General features: G+C 28.2%; 2 protein-coding genes across 13 annotated transcripts in view; both read left to right on the top strand.

Annotated features, from left to right (window-relative positions):
- LOC141450276 (uncharacterized) overlaps positions 1-21,449 on the top strand; it is a 152,330-nt gene that overhangs the window by 127,912 nt on the left and 2,969 nt on the right. The gene's annotated exons all lie outside the window — the stretch shown is intronic.
- The window catches only part of LOC141450233 (uncharacterized), an 84,048-nt gene that overhangs the window by 50,885 nt on the left and 11,714 nt on the right, over positions 1-21,449 (top strand). Inside the window, exons 5-8 of one of the 12 annotated variants that reach the window (XR_012455995.1) lie at positions 3,691-3,828; positions 3,910-3,962; positions 4,056-4,106; positions 5,389-5,455. The exons of 1 other annotated variant lie outside the window; for it this stretch is intronic. Coding sequence is in view for 9 of the 11 variants with exons in the window: in XM_074120444.1 (XP_073976545.1) it covers positions 6,865-7,109; positions 8,820-9,032 (458 nt within the window). In the remaining 2 variants the exon portion in view is untranslated. 10 more of the 12 variants (XR_012455994.1, XM_074120444.1, XM_074120440.1 and 7 more) reach the window with 10 other exon arrangements.

The raw sequence follows: 21,449 nt of genomic DNA on the forward strand, positions 1-21,449 counted from the left end.
CAGTTATCATTTGTAATGAATAGATTTTTGTTTCCAAGATATTGCCGCTTTAGGCTTTTCTTGTTTTCTTTCGCGATTTCAGATCGTTTTCCGTCATCAAGATTATGATCTGAATTGTTTCATTTCAAATAAACTCTCTCCTTTGATAATGCCATCTATATGTTCCATCTAGATTGTAAAGATCTATTGGCAGACCTACCTTAAAGGCACTTAAAGGCCCCCTTATCATGTCCACGGCGCCTAATCAACAAGTTCTCTACCTGACTGTCTTGGTTATAGTATTTCCAAATGGTTAGAGTTACCCATTAAACATTTCTCCAGCCCTAGACAGTACTAAAGTTATCAGGGATCGCCATGAGCGAAACTTCATTGAATGTGTGTCCCAGGTTCTTCTCCCCTGAAAAAAGAAAAACCTCATCATTCTCCAGTGAATCTTAGATGGCTGCCCCCAGCAGTTCACTGCTTCACTCTACATTTGTTTGTCTAAAAAAAAAAAAAAAATAATTTTGTAAAACTCATACCACTTCACTATAAATTACTAGAACTTCAGCTGAATTTACATTAGACCAAAGATTTTGGCGATAAGTGATCTCCTCCATACTTCAGTGCAGGAAAGGTTGTCTCCGCATCATCCACTGATGATGATTTATTGTGTCCTATGAAGCGATTTTAAAATATTATTTAATAAATTTATATAATTTTCTTTTTCTTGAGGTACACAATCCAAACAAATTTTTGTAAAAGTAAAATATCATTCATGCCAAAGATAGTTAAAAGGAATGATCAAAATGGTTATTCCTAAATATTACCTATATTCCAAAGAAAGACCATTTTACATAGTAGCTAGATTGTCTGTACTTCATGAACGTGCAATGAAATTCTTTTTTAAGCTAAATATAATTAGTTATATGATTAAGAATGCTAATAGACCATTTTACCAAAGTTAAATATTGAAATAATTATTTCCATTTTTAGAAGAGAAAATATTCCATAAATGTTTTACTAACATTATTTTAAATTATAACCTTTATATATTGTGGTAGTCATGATTGTATTTTTTAAAAATTATTTTATTTTTAATTTATTTCATTTCTATCTATATTTTGAATATAGGGACCACAAACCTTTACTATAAATGTGATGAAAATGCTTTCATCGTTAATATCTAAATTTTTATTAAAAACACTTGTAAGTTTTTATATAATATATTTATATACTAAACCAAAAAAATCAGGGATTCATAAATATATATATATATATATAAAAAATTCTTTGTATAGCACAAAAAACATAAAATTGAAAAATAAGTAAACCAAAGCTGTTATGTAATAGTAAGTTCCTAAGCGAAACCATTTTATTATTTTGTTTTCTAATTAATTGAATAATAAAAAACAAGTACTAAGCTTGTCACTATGTATATAAATTATATAAGACAAATTAAAAACAATAAACCGCGTAAAATAATAAATACTCCTTCATGCTCAGTAATATCAGATTGTTTTTGTTTTTAATCTGATAGCCTTATTACTATTATTACAATAAAGAAAGGTGGCTTACAATATTATTATATTAATATACTTATAATATTGTTAGTAAAATATATTCATTGTTGGTAATTTTTTTTTTTTATTATTCTTATTTAAACTTAACCATAGGTTTACCTTTATTAAATAAATACAAGTGTTTAAAAGTAAACTTTGAATGCCCTAAGAAGTAAACTTTTGAGGTACCATGAAGAAGAAAAAACAGTATGAGGTTCAGGTTTTTTAGCTTAGATATAATCATTGGCCTAAAGTTGATAGTGACTTTTTTTCCCTCGGGAAAGCCTCCTAATTTAGGCTAGCGCTTAAAGGGCGAATATATCCGTGTGACTGGGACGCTTCGCGCGTTTTTGCAACGCATATATACAACTGGAGAAACTACCACGCTTGCTAATAAACTATTACTGTTAATTAAACTAATGATAAGATTACTAAAAGGTGAAAAAGAATTATTTTGAACGGTAATGAAATTTTGGAATTTTTAATACAAATTTTCTATTAATAGAAACATGTAACATACTTACAGATTCTATGTTAGACAAATGTATAGAGTTCTATTCAATTAATATTTTCTGTACTTTTTTCAGAAAAAATGTTACCCAAAAGTAAGTAATGACTAGTTTTTCTGGCAAACTTTACGTCACACTACAGAATTAGGTGTCCTGGGCGGAGGTGGCAACTAGCGAACATTATTACAAATTTCTCATAAAAATCATTAAATAAAATCCAAGGTTTAGCACCTTGATACTTATTAGTTTTGCGAGCATCGCCTCTAACCCCACTCGTTACAGAGCGTTACCGTGGCGTCCAAAAATATTGTTGTATAAATAACCGATATTAACAATAAAATTTAAGTAAATGTTGTTAAGTTATAGTAACCATTGCTTAATATAAACTACCCAGTTTTATCGCGATAGATTGTAAGGCGGAGGCCTCGGGTTTAAACCCTATGATGTGTGTAGGTAAATGAATAAGCTATAGTGTATCCGCGTAACCTTCAAATTAATAGTAAACTACATTTGAAGGGTGCATTTCTTGCATCAAGAAACCGTGTATGAACCAGGTGTTTGTAAATAAATAGTCGCGTGCAGCGCTGTGTAGTATTGTGTCCGTTATTGGCGCTGTCTCTTTGGTTTTCAGCGTTGCATAAAAGCGCGCTGTGCAGTGTCACGCCACGTGTCAGTACGCGCGTCCATAAGACAACAACTTGCTCATTTGTTTATTGTTCTTAAAAAAAGAAAAAAGTACGGCGCTTTTTATAGGTAATTCTTCTTCTTCATTTACAAGTGAATTACAAGTAAATATAATTTGAAAGAATTTCTTCATATTTACCAGTAAGAAGCGGTTACTGGTACTGAAGTGCACTCTGGGTGACGACAATTTTGGTTCGAATTCAGCAGGTTTCTTTTAGTTTTTCTGTTTCAAACTGCTCTACAGTTCACTGGTTGATAATTGATGGATACTGCTTATTATCCGAAGTCTGGAAATGCACTGAGAAAGCTTAGGCAGACGTTCATGTCCTTAGACCGATGCACCTCAAATATTTAATAAGTCAATGATTAGTTAGAGAGATAAAAGAAATTAAAATTATTAATGAAAGGGAGATAAATCTCAAAACGTGATTGTTGCGCTTGATGAGTGGAATTATTTGCTGAATTAAAACGAAAGTTTGGTTGGTAGAAGTTAAAGAAATAAGTATTTTGTTCTAATTAATTAAAGAAAGCAAAAAGTTTGATTGCACACACAGATCTGTTACAGGGTGAATATTATTGTGATAATTGAACGTTTCCAGATCGTTTTTCTGTTGTAGACACTATTTTACACATCAAGCCATCCCACATATTTCGCAAACATATGCAAGGAGCATAGTCATTGTCTAAAAAATGAAACTGCATTAAATATGAAGAGGTATTTAAGCTGATTTTGAAGAAGAGTCTACTCACACAAACTTACAATTTCGTTTTTAGGAAAATTAGTTTTTGGAATAACAAGTCTCTAAACTTGACAAATCATTTAATATTTTTTTAGTTGTTTTACCTAATCTTATTTCTATTTTACTTATAAAATGTTCTCTAGCATTCTACAAAACAAACTAGTTCAGTAAGAAATAATTGTCACACTCTAATTCCTTTATTTGTTCCTTTCACAGATATAAGAGCCTATCTTAAATGTAATTGAAATAGAGTTAACAAAAATGCTTATCTTGGCATTCTTGTTAGAGAAAAGTAAAGTTATCTTAAAAAATAAAAAATAAAATAAAGATTAATTAATAAATATTAAATGCGAGGTAAGATTTGGGTTATTTTTTGTTTTAACAAAAAAATATTATTTAGATTATTTTCTGTTTTATGTTTATCCCATTTTGCAGGAATGGAAGATGCTGGGTACACATAGTATTTTTTGGATGTGTCAAAAACAAATGTAACTTTCATTAAAACAAAACGAGAGAATTGTACTGTTTCCTATTATCAAATAAAATTTGTAACAAGTTCTGAATTTATTTTTATGTTTCAGTTTGTTTTTTGGTAGATTACTTTTTGGTTTTTTTGGACTTCTGGATTTAATGTAAGTTTTAGCATTTTTGTTTATTTTATTTATTTATTTATTTTTTTTTATGATTTTATTTACTTTTTTGCATTTTCTTCTCTTCTACCCTTTCCCTTTTTAAATTTTAATATGTATTCCATTTTATTTTATAGTTTGAATGAGTAATTAATTTTATCGCTCTATAAAAATTAAATATCCTTCTTCCTGTTTCCTGGAACTGTTAGTATGGGGTTAGGGAGAAGAAACTGGAAGATTTAGTATCCTAACCTAGAGGAGTGTGGTAAATGAAGCTCTTCTGATGCCCGAACTTGCCGGAAAATCTAGCATCAAGGGAGCGGTATCGAGCAGCGAAAGGCTAAGTTGGGTTTCTCGCCCTATCTATCTGAGAGACTAAGAGACTTGCAAGTTCAATGGTTGCCGTCTCGAAGTAATTTTGCGACTGAAAAATTAAAATCTGAGGAATGAAGGAGTTGAATAAGCATTCACTGCTTAGTCTAATGTGCTGGTTTTGCCAATACTAGGTTCAGTGTTTTGGGATGATTCTCGGTTTGGGAGCTCAGTCATATTTTCTAATATTAGTTGATCGAATTAGTCAGCATGAGTTGTTTTTTTTTTTGCTGGCTTTGTCCCGCGACCGGTCGAGCCCTCAGGATGCTAAGATCCCTGGCTAGTACTGATCTCTCCCTAAGGGGAATTCAGCTACCTAATTTCGTTATTTTTGTAAATTGATCCATGCTTTTTTCACACTTTTCCTGATGTTTACATTGATTTACGCTTCGTGGCTGAACCCAATGTACCCAACCTCTGTCCTGCAATGTAAGAGAGTATTTTTTTAGATGGAGTTATTGCAAGTAAGCGTTAGGACTCGATTAACTATAATCCTTGTAAAGGTAGAAATATTCTATAAAAATTCAACAAACAATCCAAAATTTATTCAACGATAGCAGATCGAAGTAAATAATATTTCGCCTAGTTTTTCTATTCTCGCTATTCTCTAGGCTCATTGTAGGTTGTTTTATTCCTAAAAATAATTTTCGTGTAAGTTCTCATTTAATACCAGAAAAAAAGAGATTTTTTTTAAAAATGTGCAATCTCATGTGAGTTTCGATGCAACTATCCATATTTTGTTGAAATCTTTCAGACGTGAATATCAAAACGCCTAAGACTTTCTAAATCCAAAACGTTTTTAAGAAACATCATTTTATTCAAACTATAAAAATTAGTAAATGTCCTTTGTATTGTTTCTACTTCGCAGTGCTTTTAACCTAAATCATTGGTATTTTGACTTCTGTGTTCGCAGGAGTCTTCTGTTCAGATTGTGGTCGCAGTTATAAGTGGAAAAAGAGTTTGGTACGTCACCAACGTTATGAGTGTCGTCGTGAAGGTACGCACGCCTGTCCAACGTGTCCATATCGAGCCAAACAAAAAGGATGCCTATTAAGGCACTTGTGGTCACAACATGATATGTCTAAAGAATAGTTGAGACTCCTCAGTGACAGTTTATTGGAGAAGAAATAAAAATAAATAAATAAATTATAATAACCTCGATTTCTGCCAATGAATTAAGGAAATTCATAAAATAAAATTTAATGGCGAGATTGTGTCTTGAGTTGTGAAACTAAATTACCAATAATTTTGTTATTTGTTAGTGAGAAAGAAGCTAGTCCATAAATGTTTTATTTATATCGTTTTTTATTTAGTTAGTGATATGCAGTGACCATCAATTTGCACTTAATGTTGAAGCAGAGGTTTTTTTTTTCTTAGTTTATCTTATGAAATTCACTCCTTAAGAAGTTTTATATATTTATGTTATGTGTATATAAAATATACACAAATTTTCCTTTTTCCAGTAATTGAGATGTACTCTTAATGTAGCTAAATTTCTGCTTTAATTTAATTCTGATAATGATGTATTTTTATTCGGTGTTTTGGAAAATATGTTCACTTATATACATCAACATACCACTGAAGTATGTATTATTTTATAGGCTTAAATTGATGGTTGAAAACAGCCAATGATAATAATACAAGGCAGGGTAATAATCCAAAGGAAAAAAGTTTCTTTCGAAACTATTTATTATGCTTGTTCTAATTTTTCATAATAGATCTTTTTTTTTTAATTCTTTTTCCAGAATAATAGTTTTGTTTCTTAATTCAAATCTAAACAAAAAGTAATTGATATTTGCTTTTACTTTATTTATTTAAAACTTAATACTTACTTTTTTAAGATTTTTATACTAGTCACTGAAAAAACTGTTAAACTGTAATCTACCAAGCATTGTTAAAAGACAAGTCTCTTTATTAATAAATTACAATTTACTTTTGTATGTCAATTTATACTCTATATTTTTTTAAATTCCGTTTTAAATAAAGTTCTCTTTCCAATGCTAAATTGGCAAGTTTAAAAGTGACGTTATTTGATAGAGATTATATTTTTTTATTGTTCGATTATTTTACTTTCCTTCGCTTTTTTTATTCAAGTTATTCGCCAAAGTTTCGGTAAAGGCCGTAGTGCTAATTGTATCAATAATCTCAATGAAATATTTTTATTAAAATTAAGATAGGCTACTTGTGCGGGCCTGGCCGAGTTTCTTCATTTAGGTCGCCTTAATACTTGTTTCAGTGTTACTCCGTTTAGATTAAATCCGTAATAATGACAATAAACATTGCGCATCAAATAATTTTCGTTTTTCTATTATAACGATCTAAGATTATTACTATTATTATTATTTTTTTTTTTTTTACTGAGAACCGTTCCCTATCATTGTGTCCTCAGATAGACCAACTACTGCGGCTACTACCACTTGGCTAAGAGTAAAACAGCACTGGTGTGATGATTGTGGACATGGTTATCGTTATTTACAAAATTTGGAACGTCATCGTCGATTGGAATGTGGGAAAGAGGCTCTCCATTATTGTACACAGTGCGCCTATAGATCTAAACATAAACACAACCTAGCCAGGCACATTGCACGCAGACATACCAACAGCTTTGAAAGCGATTGTTTAACCTTAGATGATGTATACAACAAACTTTGATAATTATTTTAATTTTTTGTTTTGTTTCATAAAGATGTTTGATTTTTAAGATGAAAAATTCTGTTTTGATTTTTAATTTGCTAAAAAAAAAAAAATGAGAATAACAAAGATAGAAAGATATTTTTACAAAGTGCCAAGTAGGATTTTTTGTTTAAACCTCTCTCAGTAAAACTGAAAGAAAGTCATTTTTGTTGCAGTTATTTCTAATTAAATTAGTAGGTATCTGTTTTCAAAATCTATTGCTTTTTCAAAAAAAAAAAGTTTTTTAAAAAAAATTGACTCTTGAAAATCTTAAAGAACTATTATTAAAGATAAATTTAAAAGATTTCGCTGTAAAAAAAAATGATGTGAGCATAAATATTTCTTCGAGTCTGATTTGATCTCATTAGTTCGTAGGAATTAGCAGTTTTATTTAGAGCAAGGGAATATTTCAAAACATAGGAGATTAGTGATAAAATATTATTTTTAAGATTCACGGAAGGGCTGTTGTTTCAAATCAGTTCTAACGTATTTGTTTCGTCTTCTCCATTCTAGTTCACAGATTTAGTTCCTTCTACTTTTAAGACAAAATGCTCTGTTGGATGGCGGGGGGGTATTTTCGGAAGAAAGTTGTTTTTTACTTGTTTTTAATTTAATCATTTATGATTATTTTGTTATTTGTTGAAAGCAAAAAAAAAAAAAATGTAATTTTTAGGGAAAATAAAGAAATTTAGGAAATTCCAGTCTAGTATTTAAAATAAAATAAAACCTTTTTCATTCCTTATTTGGATCATCTATGTGAACCCCTCATTTTCATTTTTTATAAATTTTTCTTTCATCAAAATATCTTTTTTTTTTATATTGGGTGTTCAAATAATTTTACACAAATATGATGCTTTTCTTTTGCCAGACAAAATAATTTTATCTTTTTTCGTTCATTTTACTCCTGAGGTTCACAAAATCACCACATCATTTTTGAATGTGTGGCTGTTTTTAGTTTATCATATATATCTGAATCATTTTTAACTAGGTATACGTTGCGATTTAAATTCCCTAAAGCCCAAATAATTTCCAAAATTAAAAAGCTAATTTGAAAATTGCCTTACTTCCAAATCCTATTATATCACGTTTATATATTAATGTATTTATGGCTATCTGTTAACAATTTCTTGTTTTAAGTAAATAATAAATAATTACTAAATTTTAGATTGAGTTAACTTGAATGGTAACCATGAGAATCAGTATTTTTTTTAAAGAAATGTTTGAATTAAGCATGAGCTTGGAAGTTGTAGACATCATTTTCATTTTTGTGATAGTTTAACAAAAACTCCCGATCATGAGTTGTTTATTTTACTATACACAAGCTAATTGCTAATTGAGCTTTATAATTTCGTGAAAGTGGTTGTTGATTTTCTTATTTAATTATTTTAGGTCATTATTTGTTCTAGATAATAACATTTAAGTAGAGAATGAAAGTACAGTTATTGCTCCTTTAAATTTTCTGTCGGTGCTCGTTGCATGCCTGGTTTTTGGGTCCTTCTGCGCTCTTATTTATCTCCAGCTCGTTAACAAAAGAACAAGTTTATGATTGGTTTAATTGTGATGATTACCGTTCGACTTTTCTTTCTTTCTTTTTCTTTTGTTTCTTATTAATAACTACTAAATTAATGGCCAACATTTTTCAGAAGGTTGTGTCTTTGTTCTGTGTCACAGGTGAACAGAGGAAGAAAGCTTACAAAAGGACTCACGGTGTATTTCCTTGTGAGAAATGTGGTCGTACTTACGTTCGTAAAGATTCACTACAACGACATACTTTATGGGAATGCGGTAAAGATCCAGCGTTCCAGTGCCCTTTCTGCCCACAACGTTGCAAACGTAAATCTCACCATGTACGTCACATGCAACGCCAGCATAAAGATATGCTAGATCTGATGAAAGATAGCCGCATTGCTGAAACCAAACAGCAACAACATTTACAACATCTACAGTTGCAGCCAGTTACCCAGACTTCTTCCACTACTTCAGTAACTTCAGCTACGGTTACGTCTAATCCTATTACTACTTCCACTCCGGTCACGTCTGCCCCGTTTACTGCTGCACACATTCCTTTTCCTTCTTTGTCCTAAATTTTTGTTTTGAAGGAACCAGTTGAAGGATAATGTAGTGTACGTTTATAGGAGATAGGTTGCTATTCTTTTTTTCCATTTTTTTTTTTTTTTAATTACTTTTTGAAGTTAAGAAGTAGTTCTTCAAAAGGCTTTTTTTTTGTATTTATTTTATTCCTTGGTCAGGGAATTTTATATTTCAGTTAGTTACTCTTTTTTTTTGTCGCAAGTTAAAAAATAACTGTTAACTAAATGTTTTTTTACAATGTTGTTGGTATACTTATTAGTAATGTTACCAAAAAAATATATACAATGTTTAATAAGTTAGAGTTGTGTAAGATGGTGAAATTCAGTTTACTTCTTAACTTCTTTTTGAGTCTTTTCTGAAGTATACAACTACTGGTAAAATAATAATCTCCTATTATTGCCGACAAAGTAATGGAAAGTTGAATCAGAAGGAACTCAAGTTTTGTTAATACATTGATATTTGATAGAATTAAAAAATTTCTATATGGTATGGAAAAGTTATAAGAATTTCTCTATTCCATCAGCATTATTATCTCTTTTCGTCCTTTTTAAGTATCAAGTGCCTTCCTTGTGTCTTAAGTATTCTTGTGTCTTCCTCTTTACAGTTTATAGAATAAAAGATGTAATTATTGTACTTATCGTTAAGATTTATATAATCCATTAAAAATAATCTTCCTAACTGTGATTATTACGTATGCCTTATATATTATAAAAAGAAAAAAATCTATTAAATTGTTAAAAAAAAGAAGAAATGATGTTAAACAAACAAGTAATTACATTCAGTTCATATCTATTTGCCTAATATAAGACTAATTTATATTGTATTTGTTTTACAAATTGGTATGCCTTTTAAATTTTTAACTACATTCAATTATTATTATTACTTTTTTTTTTTTCTTTTGGAAGGAAAATATACGTCTAGAAAAATGTTTTGTTTGTTTTTCCTTATTTTTACAAAAGTAAGCTTTATAAGAATTTTCAATTTCTTTTTACGCGCAATATTCCTTAGGTTTTGGTGAACTTAAATAACTTCCTTAGTGTTTTGTTGCCAATTTTTGTATTTTTTAAAGGAAATTTTTGGAAATTTACAAGTTAAGTGTACCAGTTTTGATTTGAAAGAATAAGTAAGAAAAAACTAAGCCGTGCAAAGTAAAAAAAAATCCTAAGGATTTCTTTCTTAGTAGTCGACACCATTTAGAAACCAAGTTTTACCAGTTTTCAGGATAGCTAGTTTAAACCCAGACGCTGGCTTAAGATAATCTTGTAGAAAATGCGCTAAAGATGGGCGAACGAAAGACGAGCTGATAATTAAAAAAAAAAAAAAAATGCGTTATAGAATCTTGTCATTTATGTACAAAAATCTTTTTATTTTCGCCACATTTCGTTTTATTTCTATTAATATGAAAAGATTTACTTTTACAACTGGGAATTTCTACAGGTTAGTACCATTATATCATATTTTTATTATTTATAATAAAAGTTTTTATTGTAAAGTTTGAGATGGTGTATTTGTTTTTTCTGTTTCAGATTTCTTTCGACTAAATTATTGTTTTTAATGGAGGTCTTTCAAGTGAGTAAACAGTACTTTTACTTTTTCTATTTTAAAATACTTTAAAAAAAAAAATGTGTACCCTAATTAAAAAAAATTTAAAATTGCAGGTAAAACAGAAAATTTTACGGGAGGAAGCCCCACGTCGAAGACATTGTAAAAATAATAAAACAAAAAATGCTAATTTTTGTTTGCAAGAAAAGAAAAATACAAATTCTTTTTTTTTTTTTTTTTCTTTATACCTTCTTGTGCGGTTTTCCTTTATATGCCCCTGTTTTGTTATATATTTTTTTATTTATCTATTTATTTATTTTTTGTATCATTTTATTGACGCCCCTCTGTGGCTATGGTGTACACTATCTGCATGACTTCCTCTTGTTTCTTGCATGGTATGTCAAAATACCTCTTCATTTTTACTTTCTTTAGATTTTTTTGTTTTTTTAAATATACCTTTTTGAGTGAAATGTATGAAAGTAATGTTTTAAGTAGTGTGCTTGTTTGAAATTGGTCTCAAATTCGTTTTATCTTATTGGTCGGATATACCTCTTTAGAAGCCAACAATAAAACATTAAAGTGGCTCTGTATCATCATTTTTTAAATTCATTTTTTACTCTTATCTTCCTGAAGGAACGTGGCGCTTTAAAAAATAGTGAAATTTCGTTTTCTTCAGGAACTTACCTATTTTTACTAGATACTACAGTATAACACTTAGCAAAATTCTAGATTAGAAGTTTTGCAAAAAAATTATAATTAAAAATTAATTATTGTTACTCTTAGCCTTCTCAGTGAGTGAAGAGATAGACTCCTTGGAAGAGAGAATCCAAGATAAAGATGTACTTGAGATCTCCACGTCACTATTGGGTATCTCTAGATTTCATAGGAATTTTCAAGGATCTGTCTGTATATGAACACTTAAATAGTTTTGAATGTTACAAGTTTTTTTTTTTTAAATAGTTCTGTTGATGAGAGCAACCTTACTTTGTAAAGAAGGCCCTCAAGCAGAACATATCTTCACTCCGTCAAAGTCAAATAAAATAAACTAAGTTATTCTGAATTTAAGATAACTCCTGCCTTGGTGTAATTTGTAGTGTGAAAAGATGGTGAGAAAAAATTACAACAAGCTTCGGGTCAAAATTTTTTTCTTAAAATGCTTTAAAAGACGTTTTCGAATCCTTACGAGACTAGAGTTCGGCATCTTAGTGTTTGTTAAATTTGCTGTCGGGTCAAGTATCCTTGATGATATCGCTTCCGAAAATGGCATTTAGTCTATTCTGTATGTCTACCACTTGAGCCCTGTTGGGCGTTTAAAAGAATATCTCAGTAAAATTTCAATTAAATTTAATAGATGTGAAAGTTCTATAACTTATATTCATACCATATCTGTATACCTTAAAAACTGTGCATTTAGGAGTGTCCACAGTAGTTGAATGGTCAAAAGCCTGAACTCCAAAACAACTGTATTAGTTTGGTTTATAAGCTTAGCTTAGAATTTATTTTAATATATTATCTATCAGAAGTATTGTATCTTGCAGTCCACCGGCGTCCGCTAGAATTGCGTTGGACGTTATGCCAGCCTGAATTCAATAATCATTTTTATTATTCTAGAACAGAGACGAGAAATTAGCAATTTCAGTCACACGTGACGATCAGTTTGGCACAAGCAGTAGAATCTTGTCTCTAGCGACCCCGTTCCAAAGACCCCAGAATGAAAGTGAATACCTTTGGGTTTTAAACTCAGTCTTCCCAATAAAAAGCAAAGATCATTCAAAGTACATAGAATTAATTAAAGTTTTAAATGTCCAGGATTAAATGTCCAATCACATCAATAGGCAAAATAATTAGATTTTCCAACTTTTTCCTTCTGAATTCCTATCACATACATATCTAATGAAAGTGGACGGTAGCTGTAAAAGATTAATAGATATGTTAGTAAAATTAGTGAGTTGCATGATGATCTTGTGTGCTTGAGTATGGAATGAACGTAAAATTATTTTTAAGAAAGAATTTTGGAAAATGTTAAAAAGTTAGAGAAAAAGGTCGGTAGAAGCATGTTTAAAAAAAAAAAAAGGCATATAGTTTAAATATAGAGAAACAATTTATAAAGTTGATAATTTTGGTAACAAAGTGTAAACATTTCAGGTGTAAAGTACGTGAGCCCTATTCAGTTGGCCAACTGGGATCTGTGGGCTTCAATGCAGCCAACTGTACTCAAGAGCCAGAACATCGGCTCCTCAGGTAGTTATAATATTTTTGTATTTTGTTCACAATATATTTATTATCAAAAGGTGGAAAGTTTCCTTAATTTAGAAAAACATTGTACTGTAAAACCTGATAAAGTTTACCTGTAATTGTAGAATGCTATTGTCGATGATTTTTCCGATTTAGCAGGTCGTTTTCTTTCATTCTAACTGATCTCTGATTTTCTTCCGCCTTCAGGAATTGTTCATGATATTAAAGCAATTCAGTCAGGTATTTTAAATGGACTTTTATTCTCTATACTTATCGATAAACTATTTCTGAAGATTTGAAAATCCGAAACAAAACCATCTCGCTAATAAACAATCATCGTGTTGCAGAGCCAACCATGAATTCACTAAAATTCGATTATTTGCCTAATTATTTAGGTACGAATTGTTCACTTTTATTATTATTTTTTAATGATTTAAGGCGCGTCAACATCTGAGGTCACTGGCTCCTGGAGCTTCTTTCAGTGCAATGCAGGCCTCCGGAAAGTGTTCTCTTGTTAAGACACCAACACTGTCCATCACCGGACTGTGAACTGTAAGAAGCTTCTAGGAAAAGCAAATCTAAGGGCCAGCAACTGGATTTGAACTCGTGCTCTTCGCATTGGAATCCAGTATTCGCTAACCACTCAGCTAATCCCTTCCCTTATTATTATTATTATTAATGTGGCCAGAAATCTCCCTGGACAAGGAAAAATTGTTTCTTAAAAATTGTAAATATTTTTAACTTCTGTTGTGCATTTTCCATGTACATTGTTAAATAAATAAATCCATTTCTTCCTATCTTTGTATCATTTACATTCCAGAAGGATTTATTCCTTCCACCTTTACTATAAGGGTTTTAATGATAAAATATAGATCTCCGTTCTCCCTGCCATTTATCTTCTACTTCTTTTAAATGGGTTGCTTTAAAGTTGTTAAATTATGTTATTGCGTTACGTTAGCTTGGTGATAAGTGCTCTAAAATAGTTTCAACTTTTTGTTTTTCTTGTTTCATTGTTTTTATCTCTTTCACTTATAGGTATTTTGAATTGTAATCTTCTTTTAAAATTTAAGAACCATGCACAAAACTACTGAACAGATTAATAAAAAACCAAAAAATTAAGGTCTCTTTCCAAAAACTAATAGCGTTTGTTAATTTGTGTTTTTATAAAAGCTTTAGCAAATATAATGCTTTTCTTTTTTGTTTCAATTTTTGTTTGGTCTAGGTTATCCCAGCTCGGATGGTGTCGAATGTACAAAATGTGGCCGCCACTACAAATTGAAATCCAGTTTAAGGAATCATCAGAAATGGGAATGTGGAAAGGAACCACAATTTCAATGTCCGTATTGCAACTACAGAGCTAAACAGAAGATGCATGTAGCTAGACATATTGAACGAATGCATCGGGAAAAACTTGACATGTTGGAATTAAATGAACGTGCGCTAAAGGAGGGCAAAGAGGTAGCCCAACAATGATTTTTTTTTTTTTATTATTTGGTTTATAATTTTGTTTGTTTGTTTATTATTATTTTATATAATAATTAACTGGAGGGTTACTGAAGCATCACTCTAACCCAGTGCTCAAAAGTACAAAAGAAAAAAAAAGCTTAAATCGAAAACTGAAGAGAAAACGCGACCAAAAAATAATCATTAAAAAGATAATTAAGTAAAAAATAGGTTGTGCCAATCTGGAGATATAGTCAGAATAACTTTCAAATTTTCTTAAAAATACAAGCATATGTATATTTTTTAATCTCTAAATCTCACCGAGACGACCCACTATATTGTAAATCAAAATTGTTTTTTTTTTTTTTCAAAATATTAACAAAACGGAAGTTAGATTAAGAGCAATTCATCGTTTCGTTCTAGTGGTTAGAATGCACAAATTATCGTAACAAAAATTTAAAGAGAAAAAAAGAAGACTGAATTAGGGAAAAAAAGAAATGTGGAAAAATGTTTTATAAAGAAACAGTAAAAGAAAATTAAATTATTTTTTGTACTTTTGATAAAATTCGTGATATTACTGAATTGACAAAAAAAAAAAAAAAATCAAATTCTTAATGGACGTATTTTACGTTATTTGTTTGTTATTTATTTTATTAATAATAATAAAAAAGAAATAAGTGTTTTCTTATTTCATCTTTTTTCAAATAACTTTCTGCAATGTATGGTCAAAATTAATTTAAAGTATAAATTATTTCTACCAAAAGAAATTATTCGGTCATCTACAATTGTGTAAATTAATCAACAGTATTTTTGTTTGTTTTTTTAAACACATCTACCCCCGTGAAATTGATTAATTATTATTAATTCTGCTCCCCGTTAATTTGAAGTTACCATTATAAATATTATACTCTAATCAGCCTGCGAAAAATCATAATTTATTGAAAATTTACTTTACTTCACTTTTAAGTACACAATTTTTTAATATTTAGTAGCTAATTTCAATTTTCTCGACAAAATTTGTATATTCTTTGGCATTAATAATACTAACGAAAAATTCAGTTGACATATCAAAAGCAAACATTAATTGGCTTACAAAAATCTTTGCTAAGAATAAAGTTCATAAGCGTTACTTTGATTTTAGCCCGGTTATTTACAAAAAATAATCTCGGAAGTAAATGTAATTGTCTCCATAAAGAAGAATGTGTTCTTTGGCTCAGCCATTTTATTGAGTTGCAATTACTATTATTTAAATAATATTAGTCGGGACCAGTTTTCATTAATAAATTATAGATTTATGTGAGTCGATTTAGATGAAAGAAGCACACCCCGGTTTGACTTAGCTTTTTACAGTTTATAGACCTTTTTTGGCATTAAAAGTTTTCTTATTTTATTTTTTTTTTTTTAATAGAAAAAAATCAAAATATTCGAAGTTAGATGTCTAATCAGGAAAGAGATGTGGTTAATATATTCTGTGCAAAAATATTTTGAATAAAAATAAAATCATATTTTTTAATAAAAAAATAAATAAATAAATATTTTATTGTTAAATTGAGGCCTTAAAAAAAGCTACTTTAATAACTCATCTATTTCCCAGTTGCTGCCCATTATTAACGTAATGAATCTCTTAAGAAATGGTTAGATTTATACTTTATTAGATTTTTCTTTTGTCATTTGACTAATTTTTATTTAATAATTTTATTCTACATCAACATTACTTAATTATTATAATTATTACAACCTAAAAAAAAAAAAAATAACTATCCGGTGTTTTTTCTTTTAATATATATATATATATATTTTTATATTTATTTATATTTTATATCACATCACTAGAAAAACGAGTAATAGCATTCTTCTTAAAAAAACGACAGATATTATTCAAATTTTTTGAACCAAAGTTAAGTTTATGTACGTATTTTCTAAAAAACATTTTTACAAATAGTATATAATATACATGTATTAGAATTATTATTATTAATAAATAATTAAAACTTGACTGTTGTTCGGACATTTAAGGCCTGATTAAATTAAATACATTTTTTTTTTGTTTTTTTCAATTATAAGTAAATTAAGAATAATAAAACTCCAGTGAAAAAATAAAAAACTAATTATTCAAAAGAGAAAGAACAGTATTTTAGTATTTAAATAATAAATCATACATTCTAATAATACAAATTTTAAATAGAATTAAAAATTTTAATCGGTGTGCCTTTTATAATTATAAAACAAAATTGATAATAAATAATACCTGGTAATAATAATAAATTTGTGGGTCGTAATTTTTCTTTTCTTTTTTAATTTCTTTAAATTAAGTTTAGAATAGTAATTTCAAATTTGGGCAACTTATTTTGGTTGTGATCTGTTACAAAATCTTAAAAAAAAAAAAAAAACTCATTTAGTAAAAATCATTTGACAAATGTTTACAAAACTTTTTTTTTACTTTTTTATTTTTATGCTTATTTCCCCCCTCCCCCCATAAATTTTCTACTTATTTTAGTTACGTAGTTTATTACTACCTATATTTATATATTGATATATATTTCTTTTTCTTTTATTTTATTTTATTTTTTTTAATATACAAAAATTCCAGCTTTAATTATTATTATTATTATTTAAGCTATTAAATTTAATTAAAGAATTTATCCAACATTTTCCCATTTTGTTTTGTTGTGTTAAATGAAAAGCGTTAACAAATTTCATTAATTGCATTTTTCATTTCACGTACTGGTGCCCCAGATTCATATTTTTATTTATTCATTTTTTAAAATATTTATACTTATATATTAATAAATATTTATTCATAAATATTTATTAAATATAAATTATAATTACAATAATGATTATGATTAAATATAAGTTATTGAAATTTCAATTATTGGAGCCGTCAATCAAATGAAAATTAATCTCTAAATTTCTCAAAATAAAAACTAAACATAATAATTTAAAAAAATGAAATTAAAATGCTCAATTTTTTTTTTTATTATAATTTCTTTCTAATGAGGTTTTTTTTATTAAGTCAAAAAATAGGAAGATAAAGAAAAATAATCTAAAAATTAAGCAGCATATGTCAAAAAGAAGTACAAAAAAAAAAAGTTTTAAAAAAATCTTAAAAGAAAGAGAACAAAAAATGAAAAAAAAAAAAAAAAAAAAAATTGTTTTAGCGTGTAGAAATTGAATAAAACAAAAAGACAAAAATGATGTGCCTATTTTATAAACCGTGTGCCTTATATAAATTAATTTATAATTTCTTTTTGAATTATAAAATAAAAAAAATGTAAAAAACAAAGCAAAAAACATAAGTTTAGTACCTTTATGCCATAATTAGTTATATATTTATATCTTTTATTGTTTATACTACTCATTAATATTTAAGGACCATTATATATATATATATTATATCATTAATTAAATATAGTCCAAGTGCCACATTTTGTTTTCTATTTTATATTATTTTTTGTATATTATTCAATTAGTTAGCCATGTAGTTGTGAAATTTTTGAGCTGTCGTTATTTTATTTTATTTTTGTTTTTAAATCAAAAACTAAAAGGAATCTGAGAATGTTCTCCCATTTGAACACTCATTTACAATTCGTGGGAATTAGGATGGGTTTAAGAGTGCCCTGGTAGGGGTTGGTCATATAAAATTGATCTGTTTTCGACTTTTCAGAAAATTTATTTCCAATACAGATAATTTAACAATTGTGAATGAAAATATATAATTGTACCTTACAGAACAGTCTCTCCCTCTCTCTGCTTTGTATACAAAATTTAAATTTTTTTTTTTTAAGCTTCAGACTTGTGTGTACATGTCTATTAGGACATTTCTGTTTTAAATTATTAATTAAGTACTATAATTTACACATCTTCATCTGCAGAAAATATTTCTTTATAAATTTCACTAAATATTAAATTCTACCTTAGAAAATGGATATAAATAATTACAAAAACTTCGGCAAATTTTGAATCGATTTTCATCTTTTACTGGACCAGCTTTGTAAGTAATCGTACACCATTCTTTGGATACGATATTATTTAGTAGAACTTCCTTGCTTTTTGTCATTCCCCCCCCCCCCCCCCACCACGAAAATGAAAGACAAGTCACACTGGCAAGCATATTTGCCTAGAAATGTATTGCTTATGCGTCATTTCTGGAATTTCAAATGTTCTTGAAATGTACACCGGCTAGATGATTTATTTTTTTCCATCTACCGGGAAGAAGTTTGTTCTCCTCCTTAGATATTCTTCATACATCTTTGCCGCTTAATCACCTCATTGCTTGCCAGTTAATGAAATCTTTTTTAGTTTTCCCAGTCTTGGGCCATTTAAGCAAAATATCCCAACCAAAATAGTAGTTCCGCTCCATACTGCTACACCAACTCTACCGTTGTTTTAGTTATTTCCAATCTATAACTACTTTTGTACGATCCATCCAAGAATCATTCAAGGAGAACATTTCTTCCCCCAGCAGTAGCAGAAAGTAGGTTATATAGGATGTACACCTCGCTTGTGACTCAGGCCTTACTATCGTGGATTAATATTGATCATTATTTATCGAGATTACTATTATATTGTAGAAAGTGGAATATGCTTCCAAAATTTCGATCATTTCTACGGTTTTTTTAATTTTCTTTAACAAAGAATTACCACCTGCTATAAATGATATTAATAAAGTTGTTCCTGATTAGATTTTTTTTTTGCAAGACTTTAAAATAAAAAACAAAAACCTCAATCTAAAACATGAAAATATATTGAGCAGATTAGTCAAAAAATTAATAGAAAGTGTTCAAATGGAAGAAGATGAAAACATCCAAAAAACTAACTAATATTTAACTCCACAGTACCAAACTCAAACTAAAGTTGATTGTTGATGAAATAAGGTGATTTACTTTTAATTTAAAATATTTGTAGCAGTCTATACAAACAATATACTTTATTAATGATTGGTGTAAAATACTCTCCAAAACATAAAACTGAAAGTCTCTTTATCTACTGAAGAAAATGAGAATAGTAAGTAGATAATACTTCGATTTTTTTTTTTTTTTGGTCTTTGAGATTCAATATGACGCACCAGAAATATAATTAGGTTAATAAAGTATCCAGAGTACCGTAGCGCAATCAAATTTGTCATGTTCTACGTGTAATTTTGTTTTAAATTTTTTGATTAGCATTTTCTCTCTCTCTTTCTTTTTGTAATTATATACAATCGAATTTCTTTTTAGTTCTTTTAGACATTTACAAAAGAGTGTTTTTTTTATATAATATATATATTATCTAATATATATATATAATTTCATATAATCAAAACTATATTTATTTTTAATAATAAATACAAAATGAAACTTACCTTAAAGGTTTGGATTAATTTTTAGCGATGATTATAAAAGTATAAAAAAGGAAAAATACAAAAAAAAATAAAAGTAAAAGTAAAAAAAAAAAAATGTTACAAAAAAAGTGTATCAAATACAATTTTTTTTATATTAAACATTAAGCGTGTAAATATAAAACAAAATCTTTTTTTATATAATATTTTGTAGAAGGCATATCTATATTAAAGAAAACACTGCCTATTGATGATTTTTTTTTTTTTTTTTTAAATATATAAAATATTTTGTATGATATTATTCTGCATCAGGGACCTTTAGATTATAGATGTCGAAAGTGCGAAGAAGGGTGTGCCATAAATGCTGCACTGTGTACTCCGATGATAATTTTTGTGTATATGTTCATTATTTTTTATTTTCTCTGTTTCCTATATTTATTAATTTCTTTTTTGTATTATTTTTTTGTTTTCTTAGCTAAAGCTATTTTTTTTGTTTGTTTTGTTAAATGGCTTTATTTTTTTTATTTTCTTATATTTATTTTTTTTTTATATAATAACAATTTGTAAAAAAGGAACATCACGAACTTCTTGCATTTTTTTCCTCTGCTATTTTTCGATCATATTTTTTTTTTAATTTATTTATTTATCTAACAAGTTATTTGAGAACCAGTACAAACGTTTGCTCAAATTCAATAAGTCTTGTTACAACCATTTTATTACATTTTCCCCTGCCCTCATAACTTTGTTGCAATTAAAAACTAGGTTCTTTCTTTTCATTAAACAGTCATTAATATTTTGTTTTAAATTTTTTTTTTATTTACAAATGTATTTTCAATTTAATAATTCTGGCAAAATGATAATAATAATGAGGGAAGGGATTAGCTTAGTGTTTTAAAGAGCAATAGATTTCCATTCAGAGATCTCGAGTTCGAATCCAGTTTTTTCCCCCATAAATTTTCTCATCCAAGAGCCCCTCATACAGCTCATTTCCGGATGTGAAAAGAGTGTTGCCTTTAACGAGAGAACAGTGTCACTGAAAAAGTACTGGCAGTACCACTGAATCTCAGTTGTCGGACGCGCCCTAAATAATAATAGATTAAAAAAAAAAAAAAAATGGAAAGGATAAAAAACGGAAATTACTTTACTAGTTTTGTACTCGTCCCTTTTTATACAAAAGTGTGATACATTTTTTATATTAAGTATAAATTCTCTTTGAAGAAATTGTAGCTTGACTAATAATTTAAAAGTCTGTACAAAGGATTTATTGCAAGAACGAAATAATCAAAATTAAGAAAAAAACGTCAGTGTGCCTTATTTTTTTAATAGGATTTTATAATAATTATTTTTTTGTTAACATTAAAATTTGCTTTTTATGTTTTTTTTTTCTACTTATTAAATTTTTATTTATTTATATATATATATACATATTTTGTACATTTTTCATAACTTCATATGGGTCACTGAGAGAATATTTTTTATCATCATTATTATTATTTATTAGATACTCTGTTTCATTGAACTTACAGATTTTTTTTTTTATTTTAAATAAAAGAATACAAGAAATTTTATGTATGTACTAGTTGTAGCGTGTATTTAAGAAGTGTTGTATTTCTTTTTTCTTTTTGTTTTATTTTATTGCTTATTTTGTAAATTGGTGAAGTATTAAAACA

The sequence above is a fragment of the Rhodnius prolixus genome, unplaced genomic scaffold (genome assembly GCF_049639745.1).
Source record: "Rhodnius prolixus isolate KJV_2025 unplaced genomic scaffold, Rpr scaffold_1, whole genome shotgun sequence".
NCBI classification, from domain to species: domain Eukaryota; kingdom Metazoa; phylum Arthropoda; class Insecta; order Hemiptera; family Reduviidae; genus Rhodnius; species Rhodnius prolixus.